General features: G+C 50.4%; 1 protein-coding gene across 3 annotated transcripts in view; it reads right to left on the bottom strand.

Annotated features, from left to right (window-relative positions):
• Positions 1-17,774, bottom strand: part of MEGF11 (multiple EGF like domains 11) — a 363,230-nt gene that overhangs the window by 228,084 nt on the left and 117,372 nt on the right. For all 3 annotated transcript variants that reach the window (XM_061182006.1, XM_061182004.1, XM_061182005.1), the window contains exons 2-3: positions 6,196-6,301; positions 1,390-1,491 (exon numbers count right to left, since the gene is read on the bottom strand). In XM_061182006.1, the coding sequence (XP_061037989.1) occupies positions 1,390-1,491; positions 6,196-6,293 (200 nt within the window). In that variant the 5' untranslated portion in view covers positions 6,294-6,301. The remainder of the gene's footprint in view (positions 1-1,389; positions 1,492-6,195; positions 6,302-17,774) is intronic.

The raw sequence follows: 17,774 nt of genomic DNA, 5'->3' as shown, positions 1-17,774 counted from the left end.
GGAGGAACACAACAGAATTCAGTCTCTACAGTCTCTGTTGTTCATAACGCCCAGAATACAATTCAAAATTACTAGACACATTAAAGAAACTAGAAAATTGTACCTCTATAAGAAGCAATCAAGGAAGACCAACCCTGAGATGACCTAGATGTTGGAATTAGCAGACAAGGATTTTAAAGCAGCTATTGTATCTATGCTCAGTGTTTCACAACAAGTTACTAGCAAAACCCGCAAAGAAAACCAGGACTTTGACCTTCCAGCATAGAGCAAGTTTCCCCATCCACATTTCTGTCCACCATGATTCCTGCATAACCTCAAAGAGTGACCAGGCCCACAAAGAGGAAGCAAAAAAATCTGGAAACAACACAGATGCTCAGAAACTAGGAAAAGGGCCTACCAGGTAGCCTCTCTGTCACTCCCTCACTGACCCTTCATCTGCTGAATTTTCACCCCTCAAATAACAAAGCTACCTTGCCTGTATCTAATACCTCACTTTTCCCCACTTTCCCCTGCTCTTTTCACAGTATTTGCACATCCCTGACCCTGCAGGTAGGTAGGGCAAGGATCATTACACATTTGATGAGTAAACAGGGAGTCCCAAAATAGAGTGACTTGCGCAGGGTCATCCAACAAAACATGTTTTCTCTTCCTACCTCTCCTGTCTCCCTGGTGCCAGGAGGGCAAGGCATGATTTCCAGGAGGACTGCAGACAAGGAGGCAGAATTCCCACGTGCAGTCGTTCAGATGGAGTGCTTCCCATGGGCGGCCTGGCCAAGGCGCCAGGAGGTGCTGGACTATAGCCTGCACCCTGTTCTCCAAGCCGGGTACGCTGCACGGGGCTACATGTGCTCTGACGGGGGCCCTCTGAGGTTGGATTTCCCCCAGAAGCAGACCCCGAGGCAAGGATTCAAAAGCAAGCAGCTTATCTGGGAGATGATCCTAGGAAGCACTGGGAGGGGTATAGTAAAATGAGACAGGAAAGTAAAGGCAGCCAGTTCAGGGTGTACTTTTGAGCAGCTTCCTGCTGTGGGTGACTGAGCTTCCATCCCACTGGGGACCACAGATATGTGCAGAACACGCCTCAGAGTTGGGTAAGGAACTTCTTACCCTAAGGGTAAGGAAGCTGGCGTATTTTTCCACTAACTCCCCATCTGTCATTGGGTGAGGGATGCTCTCCGAGGGCAGTAATTCTCTAGCACTTCTAGCCTGCCCTGCCCATAAGCTGCTCTGACTACAAAGAAGCCCTCAGCAGAGCCTCTCCCGTGAGTACCAAGAGTGGGTACCAATGGGATGCAGGTGGTGCACTGACTCCATCTGCTAGGGGGGCAGGAAGGTGAGCCTGAGGGCCTGCCTCTTTCCCCCCGCTCACCATCTGAGAGAGGTACTCACCGGTGCCTGGTACACTTGAACCAGTTGAGGATGTCTGTGCATCGCGTGTAGTAGATCTGATCAAACGGGTGTGCGTACGATTCCTGGACGGTCACGGCATAGCTGAGAACCAGACAGGAGACGGAAGCTGTGGTCAGCACTTGGGAGGCAGAGCTGATATTCAGAATGGGGTCTCCCTCCCCAGGGGAGCCAGGCCCCACAGCCAAGTGTCCAGGGGCTCCAACCCCCCCACCCCAACCCCACTCTCCTCTTCCTGCCCTGGGTACTCTCCGCATTCAAACCTCCCTGACTCCAGGTTAGATCCAGGACACACCCCTTACTGCCCTTTGGCCCAGCTCACTTTCCGAAGTTCTGGTTCATTTGTTCATTTAACAGAGAATGAATAAAGGAGGGTTTCCATTTATTCTATGTGGCTCTGGAAGGCCCAAAGCTAGCAAGTTTTAAAATACTTAATGTTTGTTCAGATCTTTATGGTCTTCAGAGCACATGCATGGAAGCTGATCTTTGCAGCAACTCTATGAAATAAGTGGTCCCACTTTACAGATGAAGAAATGAAGGCTTAGAGGCAGCTTGTCCAGGCCACACAGCTGGTACCAATAACTGTTAATATTTGAACGCCCTATGTTAAATGTTTTAAGCCCTCTTAATCCTCACACAATCTTTTTTTTTTAATTTCTCATTATTATTTTTTGGCTGTGTTGGATCTTCGTTGCTGCACGTGGGCTGTTCTCTAGTTGTGGTGAGCAGGGGCTACTCTTTGTTGCAGTGTGCGGGCTTCTCATTGTGGTGGCTTCTCTTGTTGTGGAGCAGGGGCTCTAGGTGTGCAGGCTTCAGTACTTGTGGCTTGCGGGCTCAGTAGTTGTGGCTCGCGGGCTCAGTAGTTGTGGCTCACGGGCTCTAGAGCGCAGGTTCAGTTGCGGCGCGCGGGCTTAGTTGCTCCACGGCATGTGGGATCTTCCTGGACCAGGGCTCGAACCCATGTCCCCTGCATTGGCAGGCGGATTCTTAACCACTGCGCCACCAGGGAAGTCCTCTCACACAATCTTATAAGATAGGTGGTGGCATTGTTATCCTCATTTTACAGATGAGGGAACTGAGCATCAGAGACGTTAAGTGACTTCCCCAAGGTCACCCATTACCCTCTGCTTTATTATGTATCTAGTATAGCTGGGGATGCATTGAGGACATGCCCCCAGACCTCCGGATCGAAGTGGTATCTTGTTACTTGCCTGTTAACTGTAAACCTGGACCAGGGGGTAGAAGCCACAGGGAAGCAGCTCCCAGCTCCATCAAAATAAGCCTTTCCACCTGCCCGCGCTGGCAGGAGAGGTATGAAAAGGCAGTCAAGCCAGGGTGTAAAGTGAGGACTCACACTTCCTATGCAGGCTGGGAGAGGACCTCAGCTGAGATTTTAGGGATTAATTTTTATGTCAGTTGGTATTATTCAGTGTTTCTCCCTAGAAGGCTCACTCACTTGGGCCAGATGGCCAGGTCCAGGCTATAAAAGCCCGTCTGCTTTGCCTGAGAAAACTGTCGGTTTACTTGCAGGGGGGCTGGGGCAGGCCAGCCCCCCGAGTGGGTCTCTAGCAGGCTCTCTGCTGCCAGAAATGTCAAAGGTCTAGAATTGAGAAAGAGGAAGCCAGGAGCAGTCAGCAATGCACATGGACTCAGGGTGGTGGGAAATTCTGTTTCTCTGAAGCATGGAGGATGTGAGAAGGGCCCTTGCTGAGCCTCTACCAGCCAGCACATCAGAGACACATGTCTATGCAGACATGGCCTGAACCCATTTCATCTCCAGGTTTGGAGAAACTGAGCTCACACCCACCCCTGGCGTCCCAAAGCCCCTTCCAACTCTGAAAATCTATGACCCTGGGCTCCTGCATCTCTACTGAGTCTCTCACTTAGAGCAGGATAAGAGTACAGGGGCTCTGGGTCAAGTTTGAACCCTGTCACTTGTTAGCAGCCTGTCCTTAGATATAATACTTAGCTGGTATAAGCTTCCATTTCCTTACCTGTAAACCTATGATAAATATTACCAGGGACTTCATATCGTTATTGCAAGGATTAGGATGGCAGTGATAGTATCTATCTCTCAGAGTGGTGGAAAGGTAAAGCAAGATAACACAGGTAAAATGCTCAATACAAGACAATACACATAAAATGCTTAACAGGTACACTGTCAGTGTCTAATAGATGCTGGCCATCATCATTATATGACTGGCAGTGACACACCTCCTTGCCAGGCACTGAGGGATAGTTCCTCCCTGACCATAATACGGGATGGGGAGCAAGACCGCACACAGACCAGACTCCCTCCCTTTGTTAAGCACCTGGGGGAATCAGGCACCCCTTCTAGCACAGACGGGGACAGTGGGTGCTCAGAGAAAGGGCATCAGCCCAACAGAGACGGTGGGGAGGGCGTCATGGGGAACAGATCCAGCTCTGCAGGGGTGCCCTGAGCCAAGCGAGTCAGGCAACCAGAACTTGAACCAACTCCAAGTCCCCGGGTGAAGCGTGTGCCCCTGGTTTCATGGCTGGGTGGTTTAACACGCTCATTTGCCAACATGCTAACGAGGGGCCAGATTAATCTTGTAAAGCTGGGCTTTGCTAGCCAGGGGAGGCCTTTCTGCTAGGTTTTATGGTGGAGGGGCATAATTAACGAGGAGCCTGCCAGAAGCACTAATCCAGCTGGGAACTTCTCCCTAAGCGGTCTCCAGGGACCAGGGTGTGTTTCTGGAATGACACAGACTAGACTCATCCACGTGTAGATGGCAATGGAGCTCAGTTGGAAGAGCCAAGAAGAAGGAGGTGCCTGGTGGCACAGGGCATCACAGCAAGACCTCCTCCCTAGGGCTGGAGAAGCCCCAGACCTCCTTTTAGCTGCTGGAGTCTCTCCTTGTCCTCCCATCAAAGCAGTAACTTCAGCTGATAGCCCGAACAGCCTGAAACGCCGGCTCAGTGCAGGTTCGGATCAGAATATTTCCACATTCCAAATGTATTCATGTCGGGCAGGTTTAGAAAATTAGAGAGTTTGGTTTATGTTTGAACTGATCCACTGGTGCAAATGGCACTGAGAGAAGAGGGAAGTCAGGGTGGGCCCTACCATCAGGGAAGGCTTCCTGGAGGAGAGGTTGGAGGCACTGGGAAAGGCAGAGGTGAGCAGACAGGAAGGAGGCTTTCCTGAAGCCGGGATACAGCACAGACTTCGGCAGGAAGCAACGGAGTCCCAGCTGGGAAAGGTGGATGAGGGGGGTACTGCTGAGACTGAAGTCTGCAAACCAAAGACTAATGTGGAAGTCACCTGCTTTCTCCCTCACCCACTGGGAAATAAAGATTTACATTCACCAAAACCAGAAGAGGTAAGGGGCCTGGATCACCACAGAATCACGTGGAAAGCTTATGAAGACTGCATATGCCTAAGCTCTATCCCAGACCTACGGAATCAGAGTCTCTGCGGAGAGGACCCAAGAGAATCTGCTTTTCATCTGCACTTCAGGGTGCCTGATGTGTAGTAAAGTCTATGATAACTGTTCCTGCAAAGCTGGAGTTGTCAACAAGAAAAGACAATAATTGAGCTTCATGGTCCTCAAAGCCCTTTTATGAAACTGGTACCTTGATCATCCAACAAGCCTGTGAGGCAGGGGTAATGATTCCCCCCGCTTTACAGAGGCAGAGGTAGGCTCCGAGTGGTTCAGAGACATCCCCAAAGTCACAGGGCTAACAGATGGCAAACTCCAGACTGGTGTCAACCAAGGTCTCATCACTGATCTCGTGTTCTTCCCACTTCACCAGAAAGGAGCACGCTGGTGGCAACGCTGCCTTCCGCTCCAGCCTCGACTCTGTCGGGACCCCTCATGGAGCACCCGGTCACTGGAGACCACGCTGGTGTGAGCACCATCCCTCTGCCTCCCAGCCAGTCCCGCCAGGCCCTGGGTGAGGGGACTTCCCCTGCGTGGGGCTGGGGCATTCACCCTCACAGGCATGGAGCACGGCCCTCCCCATTCACCTGCCCTCCTCCACCATCCGCTTCCCCCATCGGGCCCTCATCTTAATTTTATTCATTTGATTTATTAACATCTAAGTGACAGAGTCATCCTGGTCAGCATGGCCAATCAATTCCAGGGTTTAATTTGGTTTTTCCTGATTGGGTCTCTGGTCACTGTCTTTCTGCTCACCAAAATCAATACTTTCACCTTGTGCTTCAAAGTCAGGCCATCTGCAGAGCCCCGGCCTGTTCCCCCTGGACCTAGTGCTGCAGCCAGAATGCAGCTGCCCTTCCCCTGTCAGCCCTCTCTAACCCCACCAGATCAGAAGCAGCAGGGCCCCCTCACCTACCCTGCTCGGGGCAGGCTGCTGGCTGCCCCGCACATCTGAGCTGCTGCATCGTTGCCAGTCCTGGGAGACCAGGAAGGCATCGTGGCATTGGAGAACAGTTCATCTGGACCACAGTCTCTCACTGCACCGCGCCTGTCTGGGGATGGGCACTGAGGCCCTCTGGGCCTCTACTTCCTCATCTGTAAAATGGGTGTAAGTGCAAATGCAGGGAGGAATACTGTCAACTACCAGACTGCATCATTCACGTTGCCTGTCACTCAACGCCCCCACCCTGACCCCCAGAGCACTGAGTCTCAGACAGAATCTACACAGCTTTGGCCCACCTTTCAGCACCTGTGCTGTGTCCCCAGCTGGACTGCAGGCCCTTGGTGGACAGCTTCCGTACCTCCTGCCTCTGCTTTTGTCCCAACAGTGCCAAGCCCAGGGTGAGGCCCCGAGGGAATGTCTGGCTGTCCAAGAACCGCATCTTACCTCTCCCAGTGGCTGCACACGTTGGGGTCCTCGGGGTTGAGGGAGAGGACGGTTTGCAGGAGGTAGCAGACAAGGAGCCCTGCCACTGAGAGCACCATCCTGGGCCCTGCGCGGGAGAACAAAGGAGGCAGCGTCATTAATCAGACCATCTTCCCAGGCATCTGTTTGGGGCCATGACTCCTCGCATGAAGCGGCGGAAGAGGCTCGCTAAGCTGCAAAGTTTCCCATCGTCATCGTGTAATGAGCAGCTGATATTTCACACTTGCAGGCTTTGACTAACACCGTAACACTTCACCACTTCTGAGTAACCGGGCAGTGGGAAGGCTGAGTCAGGGAAACGTTGAAATTTTAGGCCAGAGCTTCTGAAAGTTTTTTGGTTCATGGACTGCTTTGAGAATCTAATGAAAGTTACAGAACTTCTCCCCCACAAAATGCACACACGCACGACATTTGGCTGTGATTTCAGGGTGCCCTCAGGCCCCTGAGCCCATCCTTGGACCAAGAACCCCTGATCTTCTACCTTAAGGACAACACCCTCCCCCTGTCCCTTCTCCCTCATCTTTGATGTGCTTTGCCCATTCACTTCCTCTCTCTACTCCCTCCTTCAATGAAGACAGAGAAAAAAGGTGTCTGGTATGGCCCTGGGGACAGGTAAGCTGAGAAAACCCTTCTTAGCAGCTCTGGTCCAACAAGCCACCCAGAAGGCTGGCCCTTGCTTTTCTTGTTCCCATGGGCTGTCAGCCACTGACACCCAGGGTGATGCGTCTCTGCACGTCACACCAAACCGGGGGCGAAGGGCTTGGACAGCCTGGTAAGGGGCTTTGAGGAATCAGCTTGTAGAGTTTGATCCTGGCCCCTGAAGTGACAGCCTGAGTCAGGGGTTAAGTGGGCCTACACAGATACCAAACCCCTTGGTCCCTGAACTGAGGATTCCCCAACAAAGGGTTCCTCATAGAGGCAGAGAACCATTAAGGTGGGAGCAGCTGAAATGACCTCCGAGGCTCCTTCCTGTTCAGGACTCCGTGGTCCTACAGCCTTAGAGAACTGCCCAAGGGTTCCCACCTGGTGAGGGTGCAGGGGGCCTCAGAGCCACCCGCAGGGGACCCGCAATTCATATGTGCTCAAACATCAGCTACAGACTGAACAAACACTATGACTCAGAAAGATAGCACTATATTTCAGGTGTTCACCGATGCGATCGTGATTTGCTTCAAAGCTTTACTGAATTCAAAGGACCTTTTATTCTCAATCAGCCACATTTAAAAAAAAAAAAAAAAAGCAGCTTCTAACAACTGGGGGCAGGGATGGTATAGAAACTCTTTTGACATTGGAAAGGGGTCCCCAGGGTTGAAATGGTTGAGAATTTCTAGTCCATTGACCTGGAGTTTACCGACAAGAAGCACTCACCCTTCTTGGGGACGAGGACGAGTGACATGGATCTTGCACACGCCCCCGTCTGTACTCAGAGGGAAGCTAGATGGAGCGTCTGCCTTCGTGAAAGGTTAAACTCTCCCCTCCCAGCCCCAACAATGTCCTTGTTAAACTCTTTCTTAGCAGCTCCTTCAAAGATAAACAAATTGTCACAAATTCTGTGTAACCATGGGGGTCCAAATGATGATTAATGAGGTTTTTCTGAGATCTGGAAATAATCTGGCTAAATGGATTCTGAAAATCGGTTAAGAAAGAGAAAAGCGATTCTGGTGCTTCTGCACAATTTGCAGTCTGGCAGTTGCAAGCCACAGCCGCTCCTAACTCCCCCATACGCTCACCCCACCGGCCCCCAGGCCTCGGAGGCCCCATGAGCACCTGGACAGAGGGCGCCGCACTCACCGGACCCTACACAGCGCTAGGGCTGCCGGTCATTTCAACACATTCTCCTCAAAGAGAAGGCGAGACCTTCACCTTTGGGAGGAGAAAGAGCCTGCCCAAGACATGGCATTGAGTTTGGAGGATGGGCATCTTCTTCCAGGTGAGGGTTGGGCTGATCAGACGTCAAATAAATCAAGTAACAAAATAAACGCAGGGACAGGCGCGCTGAAAGGCATAAAGTCCGAACGCAAACTGCAGAGAATGCCTCATCTTGATTCGCTCCACGGCCCTGTCTCGTTACTTTGGCCGCTCCTATAATCTCCAGTATTCTCCCGAGAGGACCCCCTGGCCACATCTTCAAACTTATGAAGCTTAGACTATCAAAGGGTGAGGCCACCGGGACTAGAGGAGACTGTGCCTCTGGCCCCTTTTGATCTTTGTGATGGAAGAGGGGTGGCAGATGGAGGTAACTAGGATCGCGGCTATGATTTGGGAGATCTGTTGAAATCTTTGTGAAAACCTTTCTCTCTGAGTCAGATCTGGGCAGGACAGTTTGGCTGACTCCCACTGGGCAGTGAGACACCTGGGCACCAGGGCACAGAGAGGGTGACGGGTGTGTGGATAAGCACACAGGAGGTGGAAATGGATGCGGAAGCACAGGACACCGCCAGACAGGTGGCATTTACACAGTCTGAGGCCTCACTCCTCCGTTACTGTGTGTGTGTCAAGGCTACCGAGCAGGGGATGCTCCCCAGGACTCACACCCAAGCCTCGATCAGCCCTGTCACCAGCATTCACAAAGTTTGCCATCTGAGGCCAAGCCCACCTCTGTGGTGGTGTGGTCGGGGGAGAAAGATGTCAGCCTGTGGGTGGAAGAGGTGACTCCCCTAGGACCCCCTCAGCCCTCAGACTTTTTCTTTGAAGCGGCCAGTCTAAAAGATGCAACCTTATCACCCATCCCTCCTCCCCAGTCAGGCTGGTCCCATCTCCTGCTCTTTCTCACTGCCAAGCCTTGCTCACACGGCTCCCCTGCCCTCAGTGCCCTTCTTCCTCAACTCTGCACATCCAAACACCTGCCACGCCAGGTCCAGCTCAGGCCCCAGCCCCGCTCCACCCCTGCAGGGCTTGGCACCTACTGCATGCCAGCACACTACACTCATGTAGCTTCCAGCCCGGCCAGCCGGTCCAGCGCCCATCACCTCCCATCTTGCCCTGACATCTTTCCCAGCAGGTTGACTTCATCATTCCGATGTGTCCGTAAATGCTTTGAGGCTGGGGTCAAGTCCTAGTCTGTTGCCAGTCAGTTCCTTTTGGGAACTGATTTTAGAAAATGTGTTTCTACTTGTCTCCGACACCTCACTGAGGTGGAGTGAAGAACAGCCAGAAAGGAGCCATCCCCACCTGGGGGCAACTCATAGTCATTAACTTTAATGGGGCTTCCCCGGGCTCTCTCTCTCTCTCTCTCTCTCTCTCTCTCTCTCTCTCTCTGAGGACAGATCCCAAAGACATATACTTATGAGATGACTGAGGGAAAATCAATCCCGCCGCGGTGGTTATTAGGCCGACTCTATTCGGAGTAACAGAGGTTAACACAGCAGTCACCATCTGATTTGGGGCATTAATAATTAGATAAGAAAATGCCCCTGGTTTCACTTCAGAGGAAGAGAGCATGTAAATAGATCAGCCGGTTCCCTCCCCTCTGGCCCATGCTCCCTGCATAGTAAGGAGCAGAGGAAGGGAGTGACGTTCCAGAGGTGGAGAAATTTCTTTCCTGACTGGGGGTATGGCTGCTTTACACCTGCTGAACTGGAGGTGAGGCTCACACCTGGCAACAGGTGTAGTCACTCCGCACACCTGGCAGGGCCTGAACTAATCAAACTCCTGGAGCGCCACCTGCCCAGCCTTGGGCCGTGCTTCCAGGACACAAAGAAAGAACAGGAGTCAGCTGCAGCCCATTTGCGGAGATGAAAGCAGCAAGCGGTTAAGTCCCCCTGGAGGCCTATGGAAAACTTGGTGGAGGGGATGGGACTTAAGGCACACAGAATGCGCACAGGGAGAGGGCAAATAAAGGGCATTCAGGGGAAGTACTGCATAAGCAAGCGACTGGAGGCAGGAACGTGCAGGTGGTCCTGGAGGGTCTAGGAGGGTGTGCCCTGCGGAGCAGAAGCGGGCAACATGGGAAACTCTGGGAGGCGTTTTCAAAAATTCTGTTCTATGAAGCGCTAGTCCCAGGAGATACTGATAAAAATCTCCCAGACCAAGATTTCCCTGAGAGACGAAGTTCAGGAAATGCTGCATGCTATGGCCTCATCTTAAATATCCACATTGTATCTGAGAAGACCTTAGGCTCTGGGAAGACCCAGAGTAAAGAGACCTGTTTGTTTCACCCAGTCTTTCCCCCAGAACTTTCTAGTGACCTCTGTAGCAGCAGACTTCTTCAGGATACCGGTTTGGTAAACTCTGCTCCTCTCCACCAAGGTCAAGTCTGGAGGAAGTCCTGGTCCTGCCAATCTGCATCCTTAGAGTTTGTATCCATTTGTTTATGCTAACACTTGAGGGCCTTCTGTGCCTGGCACCTGGTGTTGAAGGAACTCTGCCACTGGGTATTAAAGAGACACTGACATCACAGCAAAGGACCCCTCCTCCTAGCCTGGGCCTTCTGTCCTGGCCTGGGTCGGCCCTGCAGGCTGAGCAGAGCTTACAGATGGCAGCATCCTCTGAAGGTCCTGCCTTCTGATGGGGCCCCGCCAGCACCAGCACCTGTAGAGTCCAGCTTGTCTCTCTGATGGCAACACACACCTGGCCAGACACCAGCTGCTCACATTAAGCAAGATGCATAAAACTGGGGCAGAGGGCAGACAGACAAACAGATGGCCTCTGCCCCAGGATCAGTCGTGATGACCTCACGGTCCATCTGTGCAAAAATCTCCCACACCTGCTTCGCTTCCACCACCTGCCTAGTCCTCCTGACTGTGCCAAAATCTTGGACACTGGAGCCTGGTCTGTGTACCTGGAAACTGCTCTCTGTCCGTCCCAGTCTCCTCCAGGGAGCCCTTCCTTCTCAACAACTTTGCATAGGCAGCAGGAGTGGTCAGGCACTATTTTGTGGGTCCTGGGAGGTTTCCAGTCACAACGCTGGGGATCGATTGGTAGTGGCTGCTTGGAATGCTCTCCTGAGAAAAGGAGCTGAGGGGAACATGCCATGATTGATTAGTAATGCCTCTCGTGGGCACTGGATGGGAGAGGGACACATGGGTGCCATGCACTTGTCATCCCTGTCTTACATTGCTGAACGGTTGTTTTAACTTTGGAAAGCGCTCCTCTCCTATATGAACCACCTGGATGTGGCCTCAGCTCTTCCCTCTGGGCCTTAGATCCTGGCCATCATTTTCCTTCCCTTTGTACCACACCATCAAAACACACTTCTCGAGGGCAGGGGTTTTGGTCTATTGTGTTCATTGCTGTCCCCAGAACCCAGACCATTGCCTGTACAGAGAGGGGGCTCAATCCATCTTTGTCGACTCCACAAATTGTTCACTCTACAGCCAACCACCCACCCACCCCGACCTCTCAGCTGTCCCGAGCCTCAGGATCAGCCCTATTGCCTGTGCTTGTCTTGACAGAGGCCACCAAAGACCTGTCCTGAGAGCAGGTCTTACCGTATGGGACATTCCACCCCGCACTGACCTTGCACCGCAGAGACACCAATCTGTTGGCGATGGATACAGTGGGCACTGTGACATCCTGAGAGCGATTCAAAGACTCCTGCCTGGGCCACCCCGCCAGCACCAGGGTATGTCTGTTCCAGGAACCAGCACAAGGCAGGCATAGAAGCCCACTCAATAGCTCAAGCTGCAATGGGGGACTGACTGGTGTTCCGAGAGCCTCATGAAAAGGCGCTTTCAGGCTCGGGAAGTAGAAGAAGCAAACCCCAAACTGGCACTGATAAAGCAAACGTCTCACATTCCCCCCAGCATGTGGGTGTATAGAGAGAGATTTCTATCTTCTATTTATAGAATACACACACACACACACACACACACACTCCTCTGTTTTTTCCTGAATAAAACAAAAAAGCCAAGTTTGCACTCAATGGGGCAAATGCCAAGGTTATCATCCTGTCTAGTGGACCTTCCCCTTCATCTTCCCACTGCTCTCTCAGCTGGCTCCCACTCCCCAAGCCCCTCTCTGTTTACTGGCCTTGCTGGGGTCTGATTAGTGCCAGAGGAAAAGAGGAGCAGCGATCAGCCCATGATTAAGAGGCGTCATCCTTCGCCTTGATGAAGCCTCCTGCCCTCCAGCAATCCCACCAGGGGCCGGGCTTATGTTGAATGCTTTCTAATCGCCCTGCACCTAAAAAAAGAAAAAAAAACTTTAAAAAATAAATCCATAGCTCTTAATCTCCAAAAGAGTGATTCCCTGACCGCAGAAGCACAGCAGAAATTCCCAGCGTCAACATGGAGGCCCCGCCAGGTGCCTGCCCACTGGGATAAAACAGGGGATTGGAGTCACCTCCTGAGACATGGTAAACGTCCTTGTCCCAGGGCTCCACCAAACTGATAAATTCTGCTTTCTCCTTGGCCGGGAAGCCTCGGGCTGCAAATCCTGAAAATGGCACCATGGAGGCCTGCAGTGCCCATTAATCAGGGTCAGAAGACTGTCCTGCCCCTGACATTAGTCAGGCTCGAAGAGAAATCACAGCCTATCCCCAGGGCAGGGGAGCAGGGAGGGGGAGTGGACAGAGGTGTAGAAACCAACAAATTCATGAAGCACCCGCCTCCCTCCCCCGTTATGTGCAACCCCTGGGCTCTGAGCCCTCAGCCCTCCCGTTCGCAGGCAGGCAGCAGCTGCGCCCCCAGCCTCCAGCCCCTCTGAAGACGAAGGGAGAAAACTTATCTGTGTTCTTAGGCCATTTCATTTATCACAGAGCAATTATCTCCATCTTTCCATTTCTTTGCAAATCAGGGTACACTCAAATGGCCTGGCCAACCCGGAGGCTGCCTGTGCCCTCACCAACCCAGCCCACTCCGGGCCTGCTCTGCTCCCTTCTCCCACCCTCTCCCAGGGCTGCGGGGTTCACTGAACTATGGAAACCCCACATGCCCTGGCATTAAATCATGGCCGCATCCACAAAACCCTCACAGACAAGTCAGTCACTCAGGGCCATACAGCCCCATGGGGATTAGTCCCCATTCCCGCTCGCTCTGCAAAAAAACATTTCTAAAACCACAAGATGCAACCACAGATGTCCAGATGGGAAAAGAGCACTGAGGGTTGGGGCCCTGTAGAGTGACCCATCACTGGGTCAAGCCTCCCCATTGGGCTGAGCTGCGAGGATGAACAGCTGGACAGCAAGCCACATGGTACCAGAACTGGCACCTGGACAGACCTGGGAGCATCACCTGTCAACACCTCATCCCACAGGAGGGCAAACTGCCCCCAGGTGACTTCAAAGTCACATGACACATTGGTGCCAGGGCTCATGGAAGGCAAAAGCGGAACTGGACTGACATGGATTCAAATTCTGACTCCACCGTACTGGCTACATAACCTGGATAAAGTCATTTACCTCCTTTGGGGCTGTTTCACATCAATCACATGAAGTAAGACCAACTTCACAGGGCTGTTAGGATATCAAATGAGTCAGCAGGTAAAGTGCTTGGTCCAGAATCTAGCACACAGAATGCGCTCAATAAAATATTACTTTCCTGCTGACTCATATCCCGCCCCCCCCCACCCCATCTCAAAGACCTTTCCAACTCTCTAATTCTGAATTCTAGAATTTCTAAGGAGCTTGGTAAATACTGATGGAAAAATCCTCTGCTGGAAAATCTAGCTTGGCTATACGTATTTGGTGACTCCAGGGTCAGTCTTAAATGTACAATTACCAAGATGGTCTCATCTTTCATCCATCCTTTCAGCAAACATTTATTGAACACTTGCCTGTCATTGGACACAAAGACAACTCAGGCAGATCCTGCCCCAAGACCCCAAACACCTGCTGGAGGGTGTGTGGGAATGGCTGTGAGAAGGCAGTGGACCCAGGATGTGGCTTAATTCAAAGCACTGAGGCCTTTGCCCAGCAGGAAGCCTCAGGCAAATGTGATGGGATATCAGAGACCTTTGCTGGAATTGATGCATACCATCCCCACAGGACCCCCACATGTTGAATCTGGCCCATCTCCATACCAGTTGCCTCTGAATCCACTCTTGATCAGGGCTGCCTCCTCTGAAGGTGGGCAGCCTGTTCCCTTGTCCAGCCTCCCGGCTCTACTCTGTCAGGACTCAGAGCAGCTACATTTCCTCTCTCCCTTGGGTCTTCCCTCCTGAGTTCCAGCTCAGCTCAGGAGCAGCTCAGCTTTCCGTGGCCCCATTCTTCTCTCTGCCTGCTAAGTCATTAACTTGCTGTGTGACTTGGGACAGGTTGCTTTCCTTCTCTGAGCTTCACCCTCTGCTTGTCCCAGAGGCTGGGGTCAGACTGTACCATCTCCTGGACTCTTCCAGCTCTACAAATTTACCTCCAGCATGTCTCCCTTCCCTGCCCTTCCCCTCCTCACATTCTTCTCTCTCTTCACCCCCACATTGGGTTTGCCCCATCTCCCAGCAGCAAGAAGATAAAGCAGCAGAGGCAGGAGAATTGGATTCTAGGTTTGGATCATGGAGAACTCATTTCACTGCTCTGAGCCTCCTTTTCCTCTCTGACTACATGGGAAGGATGAGAGAATGACCGGTTCTTGTTAGGATTAAACTGCAGCCCAGCACTGGAAATGCAGGCGTCAGTGGCATTGTGAGGGCTGGGACCCTAAGTTCCTGCCTACCTCTCTGTCCAATCTGCAGCACCCCTTTGAAGACTGGCCTCTTGTCTCGTGCTCTAGTCCAGCCCAGGGCCCACATCAGGGCAGCCTCTGCCCCATCACACCTTGGGGACCTCTTCTCACCAGTCAGGAGCTAAACAGGAGGGCGTGGTTGTCAGTCTACAGACTAGGGCAGCCTCTCCAGGTTTCCTTCTGGAACCTTCTGTATGTATCTAGGCCAGGAGAATCTGAAGCCAGACACCAACAAAGCCTGAAGGGTCCTACACCTGTGCATTGGTTGTGGAAATGGGCATTGATGTGTCCTAGAAAGCCACTTGGCAATATATAACAAAATGTTTGAATCTACATCTTTAGCCCAGCATTCCATTTCTGCAATTTAACTTTTAAAAATTGACCAAGGCCAAGGATAGGTTCAAGAATGTTGCATCATCTCTTAATAAAGAGATATTCATTGCAGCAGCATTGAAACAACCTGAATGCTTAAATCACTGGGGTCCTTGCTAAATAAATCCCACCATGTATACAAAACAAAATATTATGCAAACATTAAAGATATTGACGTGTGGGAAAATATGGAAGCCTATACACTGGAGCATTAATAGTGGTCGCCTGTAAGGGGAGGGGAAGAGAGAAACATCACAGGACTTGTGCTTTTTAAGTCAAACATTTTTGTTCTTATATTAGTGTTTCTTATAATGAGCATTATCATCACCATAATCATAAAAGCAAACATATTTTAAGATAATATATGTAAAGCACTCCCACTCCTGGGCATATATCCAGAAAAGATGAAAACTAATTCAAAAAGATACATGTACCCCAATGTTCATTGCAGCATTATTTGCCATAGCCAAGATATGGAAGCAACCTAAATGTCCATTGACAGAGGAATGGATAAAGAAGATGTGGTATATATATATATGCTAGAATATTACTCAGCCATAAAAAAGAATAAAATATTGCCATTTGCAGCAACATGGGCGGACTTAGAGATTATCATACTAAGTGAAGGAAGAAATACAAACGTCATATGATATCACTTATATGTGGAATCTAAAAAAAATGATACAAATGAACTTACAAAACAGAAATAGACTCACAGACATAGAAAACAAATTTATGGTTACCAAAGGGGGGAGGGGATAAACTAGGAGCTTGGGATTAACAGATACACACTACTATATATAAAACAGCTAAACAACAGCTACTGTACAGCATAGGGAACTATATTCAATATCTTGTAATAATCTACAATGGAAAAGAATCTGAAAATACATATATAGAAAACTGAATCACTTTGCTGTAGGCCTGAAACTAATACATTGTAAATCAATTACACTTCAATTTAAAAAAAAGAATAGAAAACAAAATTGTTTTTTGAATTTTATTTTATTTATTTTTTTTAATACAGCAGGTTCTTATTAGTCATCCATTTTATACACATCAGTGTATACATGTCAGTCCCAATCTCACAATTCATCCTACCACCACCACCACCACCCCCCACCACTTTCCCCCCTTGGTGTCCATACGTTTGTTCTCTGCATCTGTGTCTCTATTTCTGCCCTGCAAACCAGTTCATCTGAACCATTTTTCTAGGTTCCACATATATGCGTTAATATGTGATATTTGTTTTTAATTAAAAAAAATTTTTTAAAGAATAGGAAAAAAATACATTAAATAAATAAATAAAAGATGATACACGTAAGTTCACTACCATGGAAAGGACCCTGATATATCATCATGTGAAAAACACAGGTTACAAAGTAGCACGAAGGTTACAATCGCATTGTACATGCGGGTGGTATGTGTACTGAGAGCAAACAAAAAAAAGAAAGACGCCCAGAAGGATGTTAACAAAGGCATCTGGGGGATGATATTTTAGGTGACTTACCTTCTTCTCTATACTCTTCTGTCGACATTTTCTATGATGAGCTGGTCAGCTTTTCAATTTAATAAAACCACAATAAAGCCACCTTCATTTTGCAAAAAAAGGCAGGGCCCCTTGTCAGTGCCTCCGTAGCATACCCTCCCCCAGGCCCAGACTCTCCCACACTGCTCCTTGGGGTGCACATTATCAAAGAGCAGGGACTTACGAGCCCTGAGCCTGCTACCCCTAGGGACACAGGCCAATTTATGGAGCTTTCCAGGCAGCCTTGGAAGCCATCAAGCCGGGGCAGGGGTGTGGGTGGGGATTGCCAGAATAACTGTATGGCCTGTGTCCATGCTGCGATTATATCCATGCTGTCATTAAAAACATTATGCCATTTCAAAGACCCAAAATGATCTGATGACACCAAAAATGTATGGATAATGTATGATTTGGTCAGCTCTATCCAGTATAATAAATGAACCAAGTATTCAGATTTTTAAAAGAAAGTTATTGCAGCCCTTTGTTCATGACACTGATGAATCCTGGCTCACAGCCTGGTCAGGTCAGCCCAGGGAGCGTCATCTCACTCCAGCGCCCGCTCAGTCCCCGGCATCCCCACAGGCTCTGCTCCTCCAGGGGTAACAAGCACCCGGAACTCTGGTCTCAATTCCTGGGTCCTAACCCCAGCTCTGTCTCTTACCAATTGTGTGACCTTGGGCAGGTCACTTAACCTCTGGGAGCGCCAGCTTCCTCCTCTGTGAAGTGGGAGTAGTAAGAAAACCTGCCTCACAGGGTCCTGAGAGCCAAAGAGATGAGGATTATGAGAAGGGCCTGTAGACGTAAAACACTGAGTAAAATGTGGTCATCACCCTCTTGCTGGGGGCTGGAGGGGGTGTGTGCAGCGAGAGAGAATGAGTTTCTTAGGATCCTCCAATAAGGACCACCTCCTTGGGGTGGGACACGTCTGCCAGAATGCAGAGAAAGGGACTCAAGATGAATTTCAGTAAGTTTGCAATTTAGCCTAGCCCAGGCCCTGCTGACCCACAGTCTAAGCAAGAGATAATTCCAAGTCTGGCACCAGA

Source organism: Eubalaena glacialis, chromosome 2, assembly GCF_028564815.1.
Source record: "Eubalaena glacialis isolate mEubGla1 chromosome 2, mEubGla1.1.hap2.+ XY, whole genome shotgun sequence".
Classification (NCBI taxonomy): domain Eukaryota; kingdom Metazoa; phylum Chordata; class Mammalia; order Artiodactyla; family Balaenidae; genus Eubalaena; species Eubalaena glacialis.
This window is presented reverse-complemented; position numbering and strand designations above follow the sequence as displayed.